Source organism: Silene latifolia, chromosome 7 (genome assembly GCF_048544455.1).
Source record: "Silene latifolia isolate original U9 population chromosome 7, ASM4854445v1, whole genome shotgun sequence".
NCBI classification, from domain to species: Eukaryota; Viridiplantae; Streptophyta; class Magnoliopsida; order Caryophyllales; family Caryophyllaceae; genus Silene; species Silene latifolia.
Window position 1 is genome coordinate 106,394,422 of NC_133532.1, and position 16,950 is coordinate 106,411,371.

General features: G+C 39.1%; 1 protein-coding gene across 3 annotated transcripts; it reads right to left on the reverse strand.

Annotated features, from left to right (window-relative positions):
- Positions 1 to 279: 279 nt before the first annotated feature.
- LOC141592476 (uncharacterized) lies at positions 280 to 16,473 on the reverse strand. Of its 3 annotated transcripts, none has more exons than XR_012521160.1 (12): positions 15,587 to 16,449; positions 12,919 to 13,195; positions 12,579 to 12,764; positions 11,658 to 11,795; positions 10,287 to 10,754; positions 7,642 to 8,743; positions 6,214 to 7,364; positions 5,878 to 6,077; positions 5,638 to 5,793; positions 2,321 to 2,392; positions 1,142 to 1,455; positions 280 to 821 (listed from the first exon to the last, which is right to left on the reverse strand). XR_012521160.1 is itself a non-coding variant. In XM_074413161.1 (12 exons), exons 1-12 carry the CDS (start codon positions 16,330 to 16,332, stop codon positions 515 to 517), a joined length of 5,280 nt encoding a protein of 1,759 aa, XP_074269262.1. In that variant the 5' UTR covers positions 16,333 to 16,473; the 3' UTR covers positions 280 to 514. The 3 variants fall into 3 exon arrangements, 2 of the variants coding, with proteins under 2 accessions (XP_074269262.1, XP_074269263.1); XM_074413161.1 differs by having other exon boundaries at positions 2,321 to 2,555; positions 15,587 to 16,473; XM_074413162.1 differs by having other exon boundaries at positions 2,321 to 2,555; positions 12,919 to 13,149; positions 15,587 to 16,392.
- Between the last annotated feature and the right edge of the window lie 477 nt (positions 16,474 to 16,950).

Genomic DNA, 16,950 nt, shown 5'->3' on the forward strand with positions numbered 1-16,950 from the left:
CTTTCTATCAGGCTTACCACTCTATTGCAATCCTCCAAAAACATAATCTTGCTTAAGGAGCCTCCGCCTCCATCAAGCAGAACCTTGGACATTTTCCTTACCTCGGTGTCCCAAATCAACATATAAACAGTTTCAATTCCCACCAATAACTCAACTCAACTTTTATTTTTTTAACTTTTTGGAGGATGCCTACATGATTAAACCTCCAATGAATTAGAAAGATCAGCGTCCCATCTTTGATTCTATGGCACCGCGTAACACTGAGCAACACAATTTTGTTTTGAGCGGCTAATCAATCTTCTTTCACTTGCAGAATTTTATTTTTACAGAAAAAGAACACCGACAGCTTTATTTACGAACATGGTATATTTGCTTTATAAACTGTGATTCATATACTACAAAATTTCCTTTCTATCTATAATTACATGACTAATGTCTTGAACGAACCATTACCCATCTGATAGATTTGCTTGCAGCTCTCACAAATTTGCCTTATGTATCACACCAGTAACTTTCATGTTCGGATAGTCCTAGGAACTTTGCCGCATAGGCCAGGCTGCCTTGGATATAAAGCCACTGCCAACAGCAAAGCAACGAGAACCCCGACCACCCCAGTAAATGGTTGTAAAGGATGCATTCCGGCAACCCATAACAGAGATCGTGGCTGGCAAATCAGGAAACCACCCGTTTGTAAAACAAAACTCGATGACATAATCCCAGTGCGTAGACCAATGGGGGTAAAAAGGCTTCCTTCCTTCCTAAGCCGGGACCCAGCAAGACACACAGACAGGAGCCACAGCCCCGGAATGGCAAACACAGATCTGCCATAATATAACAATTTAGATGTTCAGAACATTCATGCTAGTATGGATGGCATCATTACATCAACACACAGAATTACAGCCAACAACATTATCCTAGTGCCTACAAAACCTCCAATCTACAGCAAGGTGAGAGGCAGGCTTCATATAGGCAGCCTAAAGTCTAAACAGACAGTTGTATCCGGGTGACCCATAATAAAAACTGTTAGCTTGGACAAACTACTATTACACTATATCGGAAGCACACGAATTCAGGGAGCCATTTTGCTTTATTTAGTCCTTGATTTCCACTTTTTCACATATAAATGGTAGATGCTTACCTCTGAGATAAAGAAAATGCAAGTCCAGATAAAATTATTGCAGGATGGTAACCGAGGTCAGCTGCAACTTCTTCCAGCAACCAAGCCCTAAAAAGCAATTCCTCAACAAAAGTAACCCCAGCTGCCATTAGAAGTCCTCGACTGGCTAAGAGAATTAACTGCCCATATGCTTTGAGCTTGGCAGTAAGATTCAAGGAAGATGAACAGAGATTTGTTGGCAATGAGAAGCTGGCAAAGCCCAGAAAAGCATTTACAGACTGTATTGATAGAACTAGTACAATTCCCCCTACCAAGCCTGTCAGAAAATCTTGCATCTGTATGTAAGGCGAGCCAGTCCGTTAAAAAAGAGGATAAACATATGCGCAATTTCATGCAAGTGCAAGACTTCAAATGCAGATCAATGTTCATTTATCTCTATTCTTATTCCTAGGTCCCTCCCTTCTGAATCCTTTGATGACAACCAAAAGGATAAATTCCGACTGGAGGCTGCATAGAATTATTCGCTATGACCAGGATGAAGCTTGGGGGGAATCGTTTAAGTTGCGCAACAAAATAGTTTTTAGCGTACGATATACGCGGTAAGCCTACCCCCTCAGCACACTTCCACTGCAGTGTCCGAGTCGAAAAACCATTGGTTAACTCTTTAACGTGAAAAACCCAAAAGCCTTACCCTCCCTCTCTATCTAGAGGCGGGGGACTCTCAAGGCCTTCGACATTATGATTTATCATATTTGGTAATTTAATCTACTATGGTAGAAATGGACGAGAATGATGCAGCCTACATTATGTTAATTTACGTGAGTTTAAATTCAATTTTGTTATATAAGAAGCAACAGGCACTAAAAGTGAGCCTAGGAAAATAGCAGTCATATTGAGAGCATATAACCACTTTTCTCAGCCACAAATTTACAGATTAAAAAATAACACCACAACTGAGTACAACAATCCAGAAATATGACGAACAATCTCACTCTGCAGACAATGGATTATAAACCTAATCAATTTCAAATAATACCAAAACAGCCATTGAACCCAAAGATATCCATCCAACCTTCATAATGTTACCAAAATGCAATCACAAGTATCACCTTTTTGAATTTAGAAAATATAAAAGAGATGTAGGTAACTTCAAGCAAATTTAATATTTGATCAGAGAGCAGCTAAAGCAATACGGAGTACCTTTCTTGACGACATAGGATCCAAGCCATACTGCTGCAATGGGTACTCATAACCTCGAATTCTTTTTCCCCACTGCATGATTAGAATTGTTACAGCAGCGTAGAGGCCAACAATGCAGGCTAACTCAGAAATTCCAGAGGAGTTATGTGTTGCCATATTATGGAGAAGTGTGGGCAACAATGGAACCAATACTGGGGACCACAAAACTATTACCATGCAGGAAAATCCAAGTATCCTAAAAGATAGATATTTGTCAGCAGCACTAAAGAGATACTCCACCACACTATCATTTTCTGAAACATAACTACCAATCTACACCTCAAACAGCAGAAAGATAAATTACGAGAGCATAACAGATCAAAACGCATAAAGAAATAATCCTTTTAAATACCTAAACCTCAAACAATAGTAATGAATAAACTAGATTTTAGAGTACGGTAAACACAAGACCAAACACCTAAACATGGAATACGTTCAGAAACAAGGTAACAGAAAAAACAGAAGGAAAAAAAATTTCCCTCTAAATCCCCCGTACATGCGGGAAACCAGCAGGGTTATCCCAAGGTACTGGTTGCTCAGGACATGTGAGCTGCCTGAGCTGACATGCCAATGTATATGTTTTAGCCAGCAAATGCCCTGAAGGATTGCAGAAATATGTTTTGGCTGACATCTCAATAAATGGTTACACAACCAGTAATACTCGTCTGATTAGGCCACAAGTAAACAACCCTAGGAATTCATTATGTTTATTTGGCAAGAGTATATTAATATCAATATCTAATGGTTGTATCAAACACAATGTAACTAAATGCAATCTATTGAGAACATAGAAGTTTCCGAAACACAGTTGATAGTCAATCATTGATGCAAAATATTCACACACCCCTAACCGAGCTGGCGAGCCGTACAGAAGAGGGACGAACCAGAAGTTTATTATTTTTCTGGTTGCATATCAAAACCATAAATAAAGCAAGTAAGCTATATATTCTAATCACTCACTACACATTACACAGCTCACTCTGCAACAATGACAACTTCGGCTATTTGAGAAAACTTACCAGCTACACATTGAACTACCAGTAAAGAACAAGGGAAGTTTCCACTTCTGTGGTCTAGGGATTCAACTATTTTACCGGAGTGACCTAAGATTCGAGTTGTTCCCCACTTTCGGGACCAAGTGTTTCATTCGGATTTCAGAAGTTCTAAACCATCATCATGTAGTTCTTTTGGAAATTTATGTGAAATCTACCATAATATTTTATTTAATGTTGACTCTCGCACTTTATTAGTTTAATGAGCTGTAAATCGTCATTAGAAATGAATTTTGATTGCGTTATACCTTATATCACTAAACTGAGAAGTTTCTAAAACCCAGGCCTCCAAAGTATTCTTTGTGAAATGTCAAGTCACCTAATTGAATCAACCTAAAACTCAAGGTCGAACAATTAGTTTGTTCTCAACGCCTCCTAATTTCCAGGTTACCAAGATGGAAATTTTCTCAAACATTAATGGAAAAACAGCCAATCTTTCCAAGACTAATAAAAAACTCACTATTTTTGAGTGTAATGGAAAATCAGACAATCTTTCCGTTAATTTCTATATCATAGTTGAACTTGATCATTGACACGAATTTAGATGTCAACCTTTCCAAAAGTTAGTTAAAGTACTACTATTCTTGAGTGTAATGGAAAAATGGGTACAATTTGGCACATGAGAAGGTATTGTCTATTTAGCATTCTTGATCTATATCTCCTCCAAGCATACCAAACGGATTATTAGTATCATATACTATATTTTTTCCAATAAGCCTGACTTCCAATATTTGGAAAAACATTTCAAAAGTGAGTCATCTAGGTGGGAAATTTCTCAAGACTCGATTCACCAAAGTAGAATCATGTCAAACCTCAAGGCCGCCAAGTGGAAAAATGCCAATTTATATTTACTAGCCTTATTTTATTGGTTTGATATGATGCATAACTTTGAGAACGAGAAGAAACATGAGAGCCTCGCTAAAGAAGTGTGTGTAGAGCCCGCGGGCCATGGACTGGAAAGTGGTTATTTAACAAACAAAATAACTACCTTGTAGTATTGTACCATCCAACCAACTGGTAGAACAAAGTGGGAATAAACCCCTACTTCAAGTTTGTGTGCTAGATCTTTGAGCTTAGTTTTAAAAGATGTGGGGAGCACCGAGGCAAGGAGGGCTCGAGGCGGCAAAGCTCAAAGTGAAGGTGGGCGCCTTTATGCCTTACAGGCACGAGGCACACAATTTTCAGTTATTTACAAACAAATTATTAATTTCGATAAAGTTTTGTGCAAAATTTCTTTTTTTCTGGATCTAAAAGCAAACATTAGAGATAATGTGCCAAAGAGAAGGGGAAAATAAATGAAGGAGACGAAAAAAATAGCTATTGACATTGCATATTAGTGCGCCTTGATCACTGCATCTTATCTATAAAGTGCACTTAAGGCGCACTGAGGCGTTTGGCCAGTGCCTAAGTGAGCCTTGGGCTCCAAGCACTTTCTGTTAAACCAAGGCTTTGAGTCTTCAGAGAGTTCAAACTATAAAGCGCTTACATGAATTTCTAAAATTTGTCCACCTTAGAGACAAAATTCACTTTATTTTGCTGAAAACTGGAAACCCGAAATGCAAAACTATGCATCTAATAGCTTGACCAACTTACAAGACGTATTAATGTGGGGACTGGGGAGTTTGGGTACTTTAGAAAAGATATAATTGATAATTCATTTTGATGACTCCCGCCTCTTTCAAACAAAAACAACCAATTTCCGAATAAAATAATTGAATGGACTGGGAAGCCTTAAATAAACTTGAAGAACATATCATTATGCATGGAAACATGTAATTTTGGTATTAAATTGGGTTTGCAACAAAGCATTGCTACCACATTGTAAAGGTTTCAAAAGTTACAATAACCGCATTTTAATTTTTAAGGCGGTATCAGCCATAACTTGTGGCGCAGTGACTGAGAATAGGCCACAACAACCAATTCCAAGATAAGGACTAAACTTGGTACTTAATACAATAAAGAAAATCACCAATATGAAGGGCAGAGGGTTGGGGCATCACCATATTGTTTCAATTAAAAACACAAAACATGCAAAACTTTTATCCATGACCTCAACATGCTTGCCAGCCTATTAGGTTATGTAATATGTCTCATTCCAGTTAAATCTATTTATTTTTGAAATCTGGAACAAGATGCACAATCAAAATGAAACTAGATAGATCCGCCAAATCTTCATGCAGTCACTAACCATTCTCAGTGCATTGGAGAAACTTACAACCCACATACCTTTGTATCAAAGGCCGCTCAGCAACACGTAAAAATGATATTAGCCGATCTGTCAAACTCATAGCACCACGAAGACCACCCCAAAGTAATGCTAGTTTTGCAACTAGTCTTAATGCCCCACCTCTCTGTCCAAACTCAGTAAGCATATTGACAATCCTGTTTATGCAGGATTATTAAACATCTCCAAGTCCAAAGAAAGCTACATAACAGTAACACATAAGAGTTAAAAGATGCTCAAACCTTTCATGATCCACTTCGCCATCTTCCTTCGTAGGAACCACCGGAGCTGCAACTGACATTGCCTTCTCAGCTAGGCTTGCTACCATATTGCTCTGGTGTTTACTGTCTCCTGTCTCCACTAATTTTCTAGACTCCTTTTTCATATTTGTCTCCTCCAAGTTGGCATAAGGTTCAGAACCAGCACCCTCCATGAAACCCTCCTGTGGCCACATAAACACACATGTCAAGAACAGACATAACTACAGAAACCAGAACAGAATGGCCATTGCATGCAACCGAATGATGGAAAATTCAGGTACAGTGGTAGTAATCTTTAGTAACCACATTTTTAAATACCTGTTGAGTAGATAATACTGCGGAAGCCCCCAATGCAGCAGTAACAGCACCCACCATGAGATTATCCTTGCTCAATAGCTGATGATGACTTTTTTCCCCATTAATCTCTTCTGGAGAATCTAATGTAACCCTTCCCTCTTCTTTTAGTGGGTTCTCTACAGCAGGCTCATATATTTTTCCTTCAACAGGGACCTGAATGTCATCCTTCTGTAGAACTTGATCCTTAGGTTCTACCAAATTATTTTGATCTTTAACCAAGTCCAACATTCTAGAAGGGTCGCTGTAGGTCAGAGTGCCATCACAGCAACTTCTCAAAGCAGCTAAACTAGAGCCTACAACCACCCCAACAGGCAATACCCATTTCAAGTAGCTGGTATCCCGAGCTGCTTTTGAGATTGCTTCTACAACATGGTTTCCGTTAACCGAGCTGCTCTCCAGAACATCATCAACATCACCAGAGATGGAAGCACGCCGATTGTGCTCCTCATCATGCTTAATGGCCAAACAGACAGCTTTGGCAACTTTTTGTATGTCTGCCGCAAGATCAGCTTCTATTTCTTTCATGTCTGTCACACTAAGTCTACGACTAACTTCAACTTTTAAAGCATCAAATAGAATGGCCTCAATAGAAGATATTGAATTGTCTAAATTACTATCATGATTCATGAGTTTGTAGTCCAAATTTTCCTTAGGCTCCAACTTTTCAATGGTATCCCTCCCTCCATCTTTGTCCAAGTTAACATATGATGGCTCAATGATGTCATCTTCATTTGCAAGCAGCTTGGGAATATCCGTTCTGTCTTTGGTATTGTGTGTCAATGCACCATCTATACCTCTAAGGTTTTCAAGCAGTATCCAATGCCCCTCCTCGGGAACATAATGAAGATATAAGCCATCAGTAGCATCCACGTTGACGGATTTCACATTATGCAACTTTGAAATGATATAATTCTTGAGATATTCCTTGTACAATCCTTTTGTAAATGGATCTGTAGTTAGATTTAAAGGAATTTTACTAATCCTTGTGTGTTTGTCAGCGACCAGGTTCATTTCCATGTTATTCTCATTACTAGCCGTTTCCCCATTGTTATCACTGTCATTCTCACTAACTAATTCAGTATCTAGAAGGGATGCATCTTCTTGATCCTTCCCTGCATCAAGCTGTGAATCAGTAAGACTTCTGCAGCTGTAACACAGAAAGACTACAAGGCATAGAGTGTTCAGATCATCTAAAATACTACTCGTACATGGTAGCGTTCACGTAAAATAGTAAAGAAAATATCGCCTTTTTCATATGTCCTTACGAATGCACCCATATTTATTCTCTCTCACCCATTTATAGCAAACTCTACTAACACCATCAAAAACAAACGCTAGATGATTCTAAACCAGGCATAAGAGTTAAGACAAGAAAAATTCCAACTGTACCATCTGATAAATTTTCTGGCTGGAGCTCACAAGTAACATGATTCCTCTCAAGCACTGAACCATTTATGGCATCATGATTCTCAGTACCACCTTTCTTGTCTTTCTCAATTTTTTTCTCCTCCAACTGAGTAATCACATCTTCGAGGGCACCGAATACACTGTTTACAGCCACCTGTGTTGAGTCGTCCAATCCCGTCAAAGTGTCTAATGCTTGAGTAACACTGAAACTAGGGCTTTCAGCATCAGAAACTCTATTCTGATCTGGCAGAGGCTGCAGAGTTTTTTCATCCTTGCTTATACATTCATCACTTTCATCATCTACTTTTTCTGATAGTTGCCCTTCGGACGTGGTTGATGCTGGTACTTGATTTGTGTCATCAGGTTTAATATCAGTAACTGAGCTTGTGACCTGCTCATGGGACGAATTCTCAGAGTTTTCTACTTGTGTTGGCATATTAATCTCTTTAAAATCCTGCTCTTCTGAGTTGCCATCCTGGGAATTGTCGATCTGCACACTATCTACATCAAAAGACTTGGTGCTGCCAGGAATCTGGGTAGAAGGGATTGACTCTACAGTGGCCTCAGACCCATCATCACCAAATTCAGGAAGCTGTCCAACCTTTTGTTCAGATGCATCACCATCATGTTTGTCCTCACTATTTTCTGAATCAATTGAACCCTTTCCTAAATCCGAATCACCACTATCACTGCTCACCGAGTTAGATGCAGGAATATCTGAAGACATAGGTGATTCTTCCAATGGTTGAATACCAGGACTTTCTCCGCTAATCACATCCACACCACTTTGGTTGTTACTACTTTTGTTGCTCCCATCATTTTCACTAACTTTATCATCTGAAGGATTCCCACTACTTTCGTTACTTGCATCTAGTTTGGTTACTTTTTCTTTCATCGGTGACTTGAACCCCGAAGATACATTAGCTATTTGGTTGATGCTTAGCAGTCCGTCAAGGTTCAAGTTCTTTCCTTGTGCTTGCAAGATTTCAGATACTGATGTAGTAAGTTTTCCCCGTACATCCTCTGGAACAGCATCCTGTAAGGCTTTCATAAGGCTCTCTCCTCGACCGAGAGCTTGTACAACCTGAAAATCAACATGAAAAATCTCACTAAACAAACGACCAAGCAAGCATCATTGTTCAATCATAGGTAACCGGCGTAAAGTTGAACTGTGTGAAAACAGTAATCCAGTATGCTCTGCAATTTTAGAAGCTCGGAGGAGTGAATAATCGACAGTTGGGATATCTTTTTCAGATCTACATTCTACAATAGATGCGTCATTAGCTATATTGGCAAACAGTAGACTAGCCTAAAGAAATATGCAGTAGTCAAATAATTTTCATCTTGGGTCGTCCGAAAACAGCCTCTTTGTGTAACTAACACAAGGGTAAGATTGCGTACATCCGACCCCCAACCTCTATGTTTTAAAATCGTGGTATCGGTCGCGATTGCGGTCACAGCAACGGTGTTGCGGAATCGTCCTTGACTCGGTTGTCGCTCTCCAAGTCGCGGTCATCACGGTGATATTTATTTTACAAGCTTTTGTAGATGGTTTATCATCTATTTACTATTTCATATAAAGTTAAGATTCATTCTATTTAGAATAATCAATTTAACCACCGTCATACAACTTTAAGAGTTTTTCATAAGTTTGGCCGATATAAATTATAACTCGTTCATCACGGACCCTTTCGAACCGCATTGGCCGATACATGTTATAAATCGGTCATCTCGGCCGATATTTTCCTATTTTAAATTTACCCGATACAACTCGGGAATCGGGATATATCTTCGGCCGCCTCCGATACATCTCGAACGATACGATACGTCTCCGCCGAGATTTTAAACCATGCCTACCACACAATTTGGGGGAGCCATTGAGGCATTGAGGTGGGGTAATGATGTTGTTGAAGAAAACATATCTCAAAGAGACTAATGTGTTCTGGATGTTATTTAGCAGCACATTGTACTAGAAACACATAAATCTGTTGACATTGAGTAAAAGCTCATTCACCCTTAGTCTTTGGAATCTGCTGCATATTGAACATATACATGATATATATAGTACATATTAAAATATTATGTCCACAGTAGTGCAGTACTTCATACAAAAGTAAAATGTTCAGCACAACACTTACTTTAAGCCAAAAACTGCAATTTTTTTATGAAATAGGCGTGTTTAATCTAGACACACACCCGTGCACAGCACACAGGCGAACTTCCCATCACTTATGACCTAACCTAGTTTATTGGCAAGTTACCAGAAATCCTTCCTAGAAACCACAGAAAAAATGACAAGACATACTATTATCCAAGTATGTATGTTTCAAGCAAGTAATCACAATTTGAATACCATTACATAACTGATTGTAATCCCCAAAAATCGTTGAAGTTCACAGACTATTAACGACTGACAATCAAACACAGCACTTACCCAAAGTCAAAACTCAAAAGTCAAATACTCAAAATATGTTGGATGTGCATTCTCATGAAGAAATCATCAGTTCCTATATTTTATCAAATACGTCTCACACATTGCCAACAAAGGTGAGAGTGAGAAGAGTTAGATAACATGACTAACAACTAACCAGCCGCATTAAAAAAAAAAAAAAAAAAAAATCAATTACCTTCCTCTTTTCTTCTTCTTTAAAAGTTCCAGGCATAGTCACATCAAGCATGTTCATAACAACTTGTGCTGTCTGCAGCACTTGGCCACTATCACTTTCCTCTGGGGTGGCTCCAATATCTCCAGCAGAATCTGTATCTACTGAGCCACTGAAGGGGGGAATACTATTCAATTCAGTCAAAACATCATCATTAGAACCCTGATTCTTAGTTGAATTGGGATTATATTGTATATCAATGTTAGAAGAAGCAGCTGGAGCACTTTCTGTGAGAATCTTGTTTGCGGGATCTAAATTTGGATGCGAACCATTCACCTCTGACATATTCAGCAACCTTTGAAGTCTGCTATCGGTGTCGGATGATCTACCCTCCATTAGAGCTAAACTTTTTGAAGGGTTTATAGTAACATCAATATCTTGAAGAAGAGGATGACGACCCTTTAGAAGTCCAAGCTCTACTGCTGCCAGCCACTGTTACATAGATTCTTATCAGAGTATACTTACAGAATCGCAAGGTCAAAAGCAAGAGTTTTATATCTATTATGCAGAATATAAAACTGAAGGAAACACAGCATATCCTCGTAGCAAATTCAGTCGTAACAATCCCAAGAAAATCATGAAATCTGCAACACAAAAGGATACTATAAATAGTTCCCTTGAAGTTTTACTCTTTCAAGAAAGTATTGAGTAAAGGACGCCTAAGAGTGTGACTCCCATATACAGAAAACACCATGAATGACTCCCAAACTAAGACGGGAAAATTATGTTCACATAAAATCAAAAGTAAATGGACTATTATCAATCAAAAGAAGACAAGGTTAAGCATTGATGCGCTTGGAGCACTTAACTACACTATATTGACAACTTCAAAAAGTAAAATTTGAACTCTTGCGCATAGAATAAATTAAATACGGTATTTTGGTCCAGATGTGCCTTTGTGAAATGCGTAGATGACATCCCCACCCCCACCCACCCCTGTCTTTATTCAAATCCAGTCACCCCTGTCTGATTTTTAATTTTTAGAAGGAAAAATAAAGCCATTACCTTTTTTCTAATTTTGCTTCACAAAGGCATTCATGAAAACAGCACAAATGTACTACAACAGCTACTTTAATTCAATATCCATTATCCAACAACTAACAAAGACCTAAGTTTCGAATGAGCCCCACCCCCAGCCTTCATTGTGTAAACTTTTTGAATTTTATGACCGAGCATAATACAATATCATAATACAATAATTCGTACCCCATGAAAAGGAAAAATATTAAAAGGGATAAGGAGACTACAAGTGTCAAGTGATGCAACTATTAATCCTAAAGCAGCGCCTACACCAGCAACATTGGTAAAAGCATAGGCCAGAAGCGAAAGAAGTACCTCAATTGTCACTTGCTGGTACCACGAAATTGCGGTGACTTTGGATGGTACACAAGAACATAGAAGTAAGCTTGTAAATGGATTTTCTGCGATGAGCGCGCGAGGTACAGAGAACAGAGGCACAGTCCCATCATCATTCTAGAAGAAAAGCAAACAAGGCAGCGGTGTTACACTGTTACTGTGTGATAAAATCAGAATTAAGAAGGGTCGAACAAAATATTCAAACAGGTATATTTGGAGTTTGGACAACTCATCAGAAATATTAACTGCCGTAGTTATTTCCAAGCAAATGGACAAACTAACAAAGAGAAACAATACTTTGCTTCCCACTAAATGCTACTCTCTTCTATTCTTTGGCAAATTTTGGATCTGAGACGTCTCTCGCCTTTTGTTTTTTGAATTATAGTAGCACATACTCATATCTTATGGCCCTGTTGATTAACTCCCTCCCCCTCTCTCTTTTACCTGTACGCTATCACCTATACCTTTTACCTGTATGCTATCACCTATAGAAAGCAACCATATATAACTTCTTACAATTGTCATGGAAATGTAGAGAAGTCTTTACGCTTTCAAAAAAATGTAGACTAAACGCATGGCATAGTACAGCTAACACAAACAGATGACTGAACATAAAAGTACACTTGCTAATCTCACTTTCACCTTAAAGTTAAAACACCTCATCTACCACTTCACAAAATAATAATTCTTCAGGCATCACAGAAACTAGCCTAAAAACAAACAATATACATGTTCATAACTGCAAAAGGAACATCAATCCAAGGAATTACGTTATTCATGCCATACTCCTGGGAATGCCCAACTGTGTGGATCACTTGATGTAAAGTCAATAAACATGCACGTGCATTAAAAGATACCTGCTCAATTATAAATTCAGATATTTTACTTAGAAAAACACACCTGTATAAATAGCACAGGAATCTTCAGATTTCCAATTATAGATCTAGTGCTACAGCTTGCATAGAAGTCTTCAAGTGACCCAAATCCATAAGATACCATGGATATTGCTGTTTCAAATTCACGAATGGATTCAGCTGCTAAAGCCTTTTCCACATCAAAACCTTTTCTTTTCCCTTGAAAAAGTTCCTAAGACAGAAATCTCTTATCAAAACAATTAGGCAGAACATTAATCATACGTTCATATCACTGCTATGAAGAAGAGAAATAAAAAGTGAAAAAACTGCTGCTGAACGGGAAGGAAAAAAAAGTCTTTTTAGCTGTTAATTTATTAGAAACCTACCTTGTTTGACTTTAAGATATCAATCAATCCTCCAGTAACTTTCTTGTCAATAGTAGCATTGTACAGAGATGTCCTGGTGGCTTCATCTAAATCGAACGGATTGTTGATGCATGTGGCAGCTGTGAGGGGAGTCTTCTCCCCTGCTTCAGCAAGGTATTTAGTTAACATGTTCGCACCATAGCCCCAACCAACCCCTGTCAAAGTAGACCACGGCCTTGCCCTAGTGATAAACTGTATAGCCGAGCAAATATCATCACTATCAGCAGCTGTAAATAACCTATAGAAGCATTTTATAAGGACATATCATCAGCTTAGAAAAATGAGGAGCATACAATCATGATGTTCAATAAATGTTGAGTACAATGTAACTGCAAGTGCCATGTGAAGAATTCATGAATCCTATTTAGGAGATTTAGGAGATATAAGGTGAAAAACCAACTTGGGTAATTCGAAACAGCCTCTTTGTGTTGCTAACACAAGGGTAAGGTTGTGTACATCCGACCCCTCCCCCCTACCCTGCAATTTGCGGGAGTCGTTGAGGCACAGGGGTAATGTTGTTTAAGGTGAAAAACCAAGCAAAGGAAGACAGTAGTATGCCAGGACTTTAGGAGTCAATTGATTATCCCTAGTCATGCAATGCTGTTTACATATGTCGAAGTTGAATAACCGAATTACATTTACCGGTGTATTAAATTACACTGTCACACTTGTCTTTCCTCAGTCCCCTCTTCAAATGCACTTTATCTTCTTCAAACAGTATCTCATAATACTCTAGTTGTAATTGCACAGAACCAAACATGATGTTATTGTCAAACATTAAGTTACGGAAAAGTAGCCATCAGATATGTAAGGCCCTTTACCAGAAAACTACAAATCAGAGGATTGAGTACTCAAATCTACAACTTAAATGGCCTAAATCTACTCGCTCTTTCCTTGTCTGCCCTTTACAAAGCGCGATCTACACTAGAAAGTAAGAACTTTTGGCCTAGATCAATTCATGAAAATACGATAAACCAAAGAAAACTAGCATCTCAATGCACAGTTGCGAAAATTCTAGATTATCCAAGGGTGTCAAGTGGGATGCCAATAATAGACATGAACACCCTCATAGCTTACTTATGACTCTTCACTTCAAGAGCCATATGCGCCTCACACACAACCCTAGGATCAATATCGTTTCCAACTTGCACCTCGGAATAAGACATCATGACCTCTGCTGCTGCGGGATAACTGTAGCAAATAACAGCTCAAAATCTGGCTACAAAGCCCCCATTCCCCAATAAACATCAAACTTTTATAACTAGGTCGCGATGTGTTGTCATGGCCCAAATTTCACAAAAGGAAACATATTAAATGATACCATTATGAAAGCCGTACACAACCCTCGCCAATATGACACATCCCTTTAAAAGACAAATACGAGGCTCGTGTGAAACAGATATAAGCACTTAGTGTGAGTTTATAACGGAGTATATTTTAGCTTTATGTCTAGACCATCTCTTTATTTCACTTAAAACATTATGTATACTTACTTTATATCACGTCCCCCTACCTGTATCATCTTCAGTTTCAAGAGAATCATGGATCTCAATATTTGAGTCATGCAGTTGACTCATCAAATGCCGTAAGTTTACAACAGACACAAGGAATAGCCATTTGCAAAGAGGTTCAATCACGGCGACAATTCCAAATTGAATTTCTTTTGTTGGATTATAATTTTTATATGTAAAAAAAAGGTTACCGCCAACGGCACCAGGTAGAAAATTTTCCTGTTTAAGGGTAATGGCTCATAAAGGTCAACTAGGTTAAACCTAATTTAGTCAGTTGATCAACAGGTAGGTTAGTGATTATGGCTCACAATGACACGTTATCAACATCAGTATTGAAATGAATATGCAAATCGTATCTAGATCCTCTGCTGAATATTATGGAACGCAGCCCAAATGACACAATTCTATCACTATACGAGCAGAACTGCATCCTAACAGTTCAATATTAATCTACACTTCCTATCGAAAAACAAACATGATCAAAACCCCATGAAAACGTATTCCTTGAAGCCATATAACCACTTACACAATTGTCTCCCTTGTATGCAGCATACTAACCGATCATATTATCAACAAGAGTACCAAAGGACTATGTGCCACAACCAAAACACAACATTCTTCCCATGGGCAATAGGAAAAACAGGTGTTATATTCTCCTTAATAAACATGCTAGTATGCATAGGAGTGCTTCCCTACGTTCTACTTTCCAATGTCACCATTCGCAAGGAATCACAACGCTATCTCCACAAAAATAATAGGCAGCTACGGGAGACGGCCAGAAAAAGTTTTACTAAACTTTAAAACGCTATCACTACTAGATGTATAAAATCAATCTAACATAGTGTTAGTAAGAAACTACTTCTCGGGTCCTAGCTATCGAAGAATCTAGGTTCCGAGTTTATGAATCATAATTAACTAAGCACCAAGGTCATTCTATTTGAAGTCATGTGTTCATTTTATACACTACAAAATCTAATGAATAGCACGGATTATACTCTACTACACCCATTCCATACGAAACAGAAACAAAAACAAAAACAAATACATGCTTTCGACAACAAATCAACAGAGAAATCACTACATCAAAAACAGGAGAAAAATCGCGTTAAGAAGCTCACCGAGCAGTAGTAAGCGGCGAATTAGCACAACCTCTAGGGTTCATAACGATAGGAAACAAACCACTCGTCAAACACTCCCTAACAAAACTCCTAACACTCTCCTCCATACTCCCTTGCGTCGTCCCCGGCACAATCAAAACCGTTGTATCCAACCCTCGCTCCTCACTCAACTCCAAATTCGCCGGAAAATCAATCGAAATCACACCGCCATCATCCACAGGAACACAAACTCTCTGATACTCAAGCTCAACCTCCTCACTACCTTTCTCCTCATCCGCCATTACAGCAATCCTTCCACTATCTAACCTAACGTAGTGCCGTTCCTCCCTCACAAGCTTCTCACTCACGTTTTCGAGCAGCTCACCGCCTTCGAACGATACGGAAGGACACCGGAGAAGTACGAAGCGGTTAAACGGCGTCGGACTCGTGAACAGCATCCACTCGCCGCCGACGCCGGCGTTGTCGGATGAGGAGGAGGAGGAGGCAGGGTTTCGGCGAGGGGAGGAAGAGAGAGAAAGTACGGCAGCGGCGCCGGCGGTGAAGCCAAGGACAGCTGTCGGAAGCCAATTGGAGGAGAGGAGAGAAAAGAGGTCGAAAGACGGAGGTTGAAGGGCGTTTCGGAGGAGTAGGCGTTTCGGTGGAGGCGGTACGGGGCGTTTGAGACGACGGCGTTTCCAGAGAGGGAAGTCGTTACGGAGGAAAACGGGAGATTGAGGGAGGAGGATTGAATTGAGTTGGGGAGCCATTGTTGATGAAAAGAGAGAGTTCTGGAAAGAAATGGCGGGTAGACAGACACAGTGGTGTGTGGTATTGGTAGAATAGTAGATGGGGTTTTCAGGATCCCACCGCTAGATCTTGGGTCCACGTTTCTTGGGATTCGGGGTGCCAATTTCGATGTGCTCTATCCTCCGAACAAATAATGTCGTTCTACTAAATGTTTACACGTGTTAATATACGATTTCCGTCTTAAATTACGTATATGCTAAATTCAAAACAAAGAATGTTAAATCCAACACATTTTTACTTCTCTTTCTGATTTTACCCCTCTTGCTTTCAGTTGGTCTTCCTTGTGACCTGCATTATCCGTCACAAGGGAGACAGGTCGGTTTCATACCAAATTATAATAATATGGATACAGCTAAGCCATTTGTGAATTTGACAATACACACTAATTGAATAAATGAAGTGAAACACTCAAGACTCGAATTTTGGACAATTTAGACTCGAATTTGAACAGTGATTTGGACTATTTAATTGTGACAAAAACGACTAGAATATGGATAGAAACTTTTGGACTGAAATTGAACACTCGACAGGACTGTTTAAAACCACGGTTTACCTTGAACTCTACGATGTAATAGAAT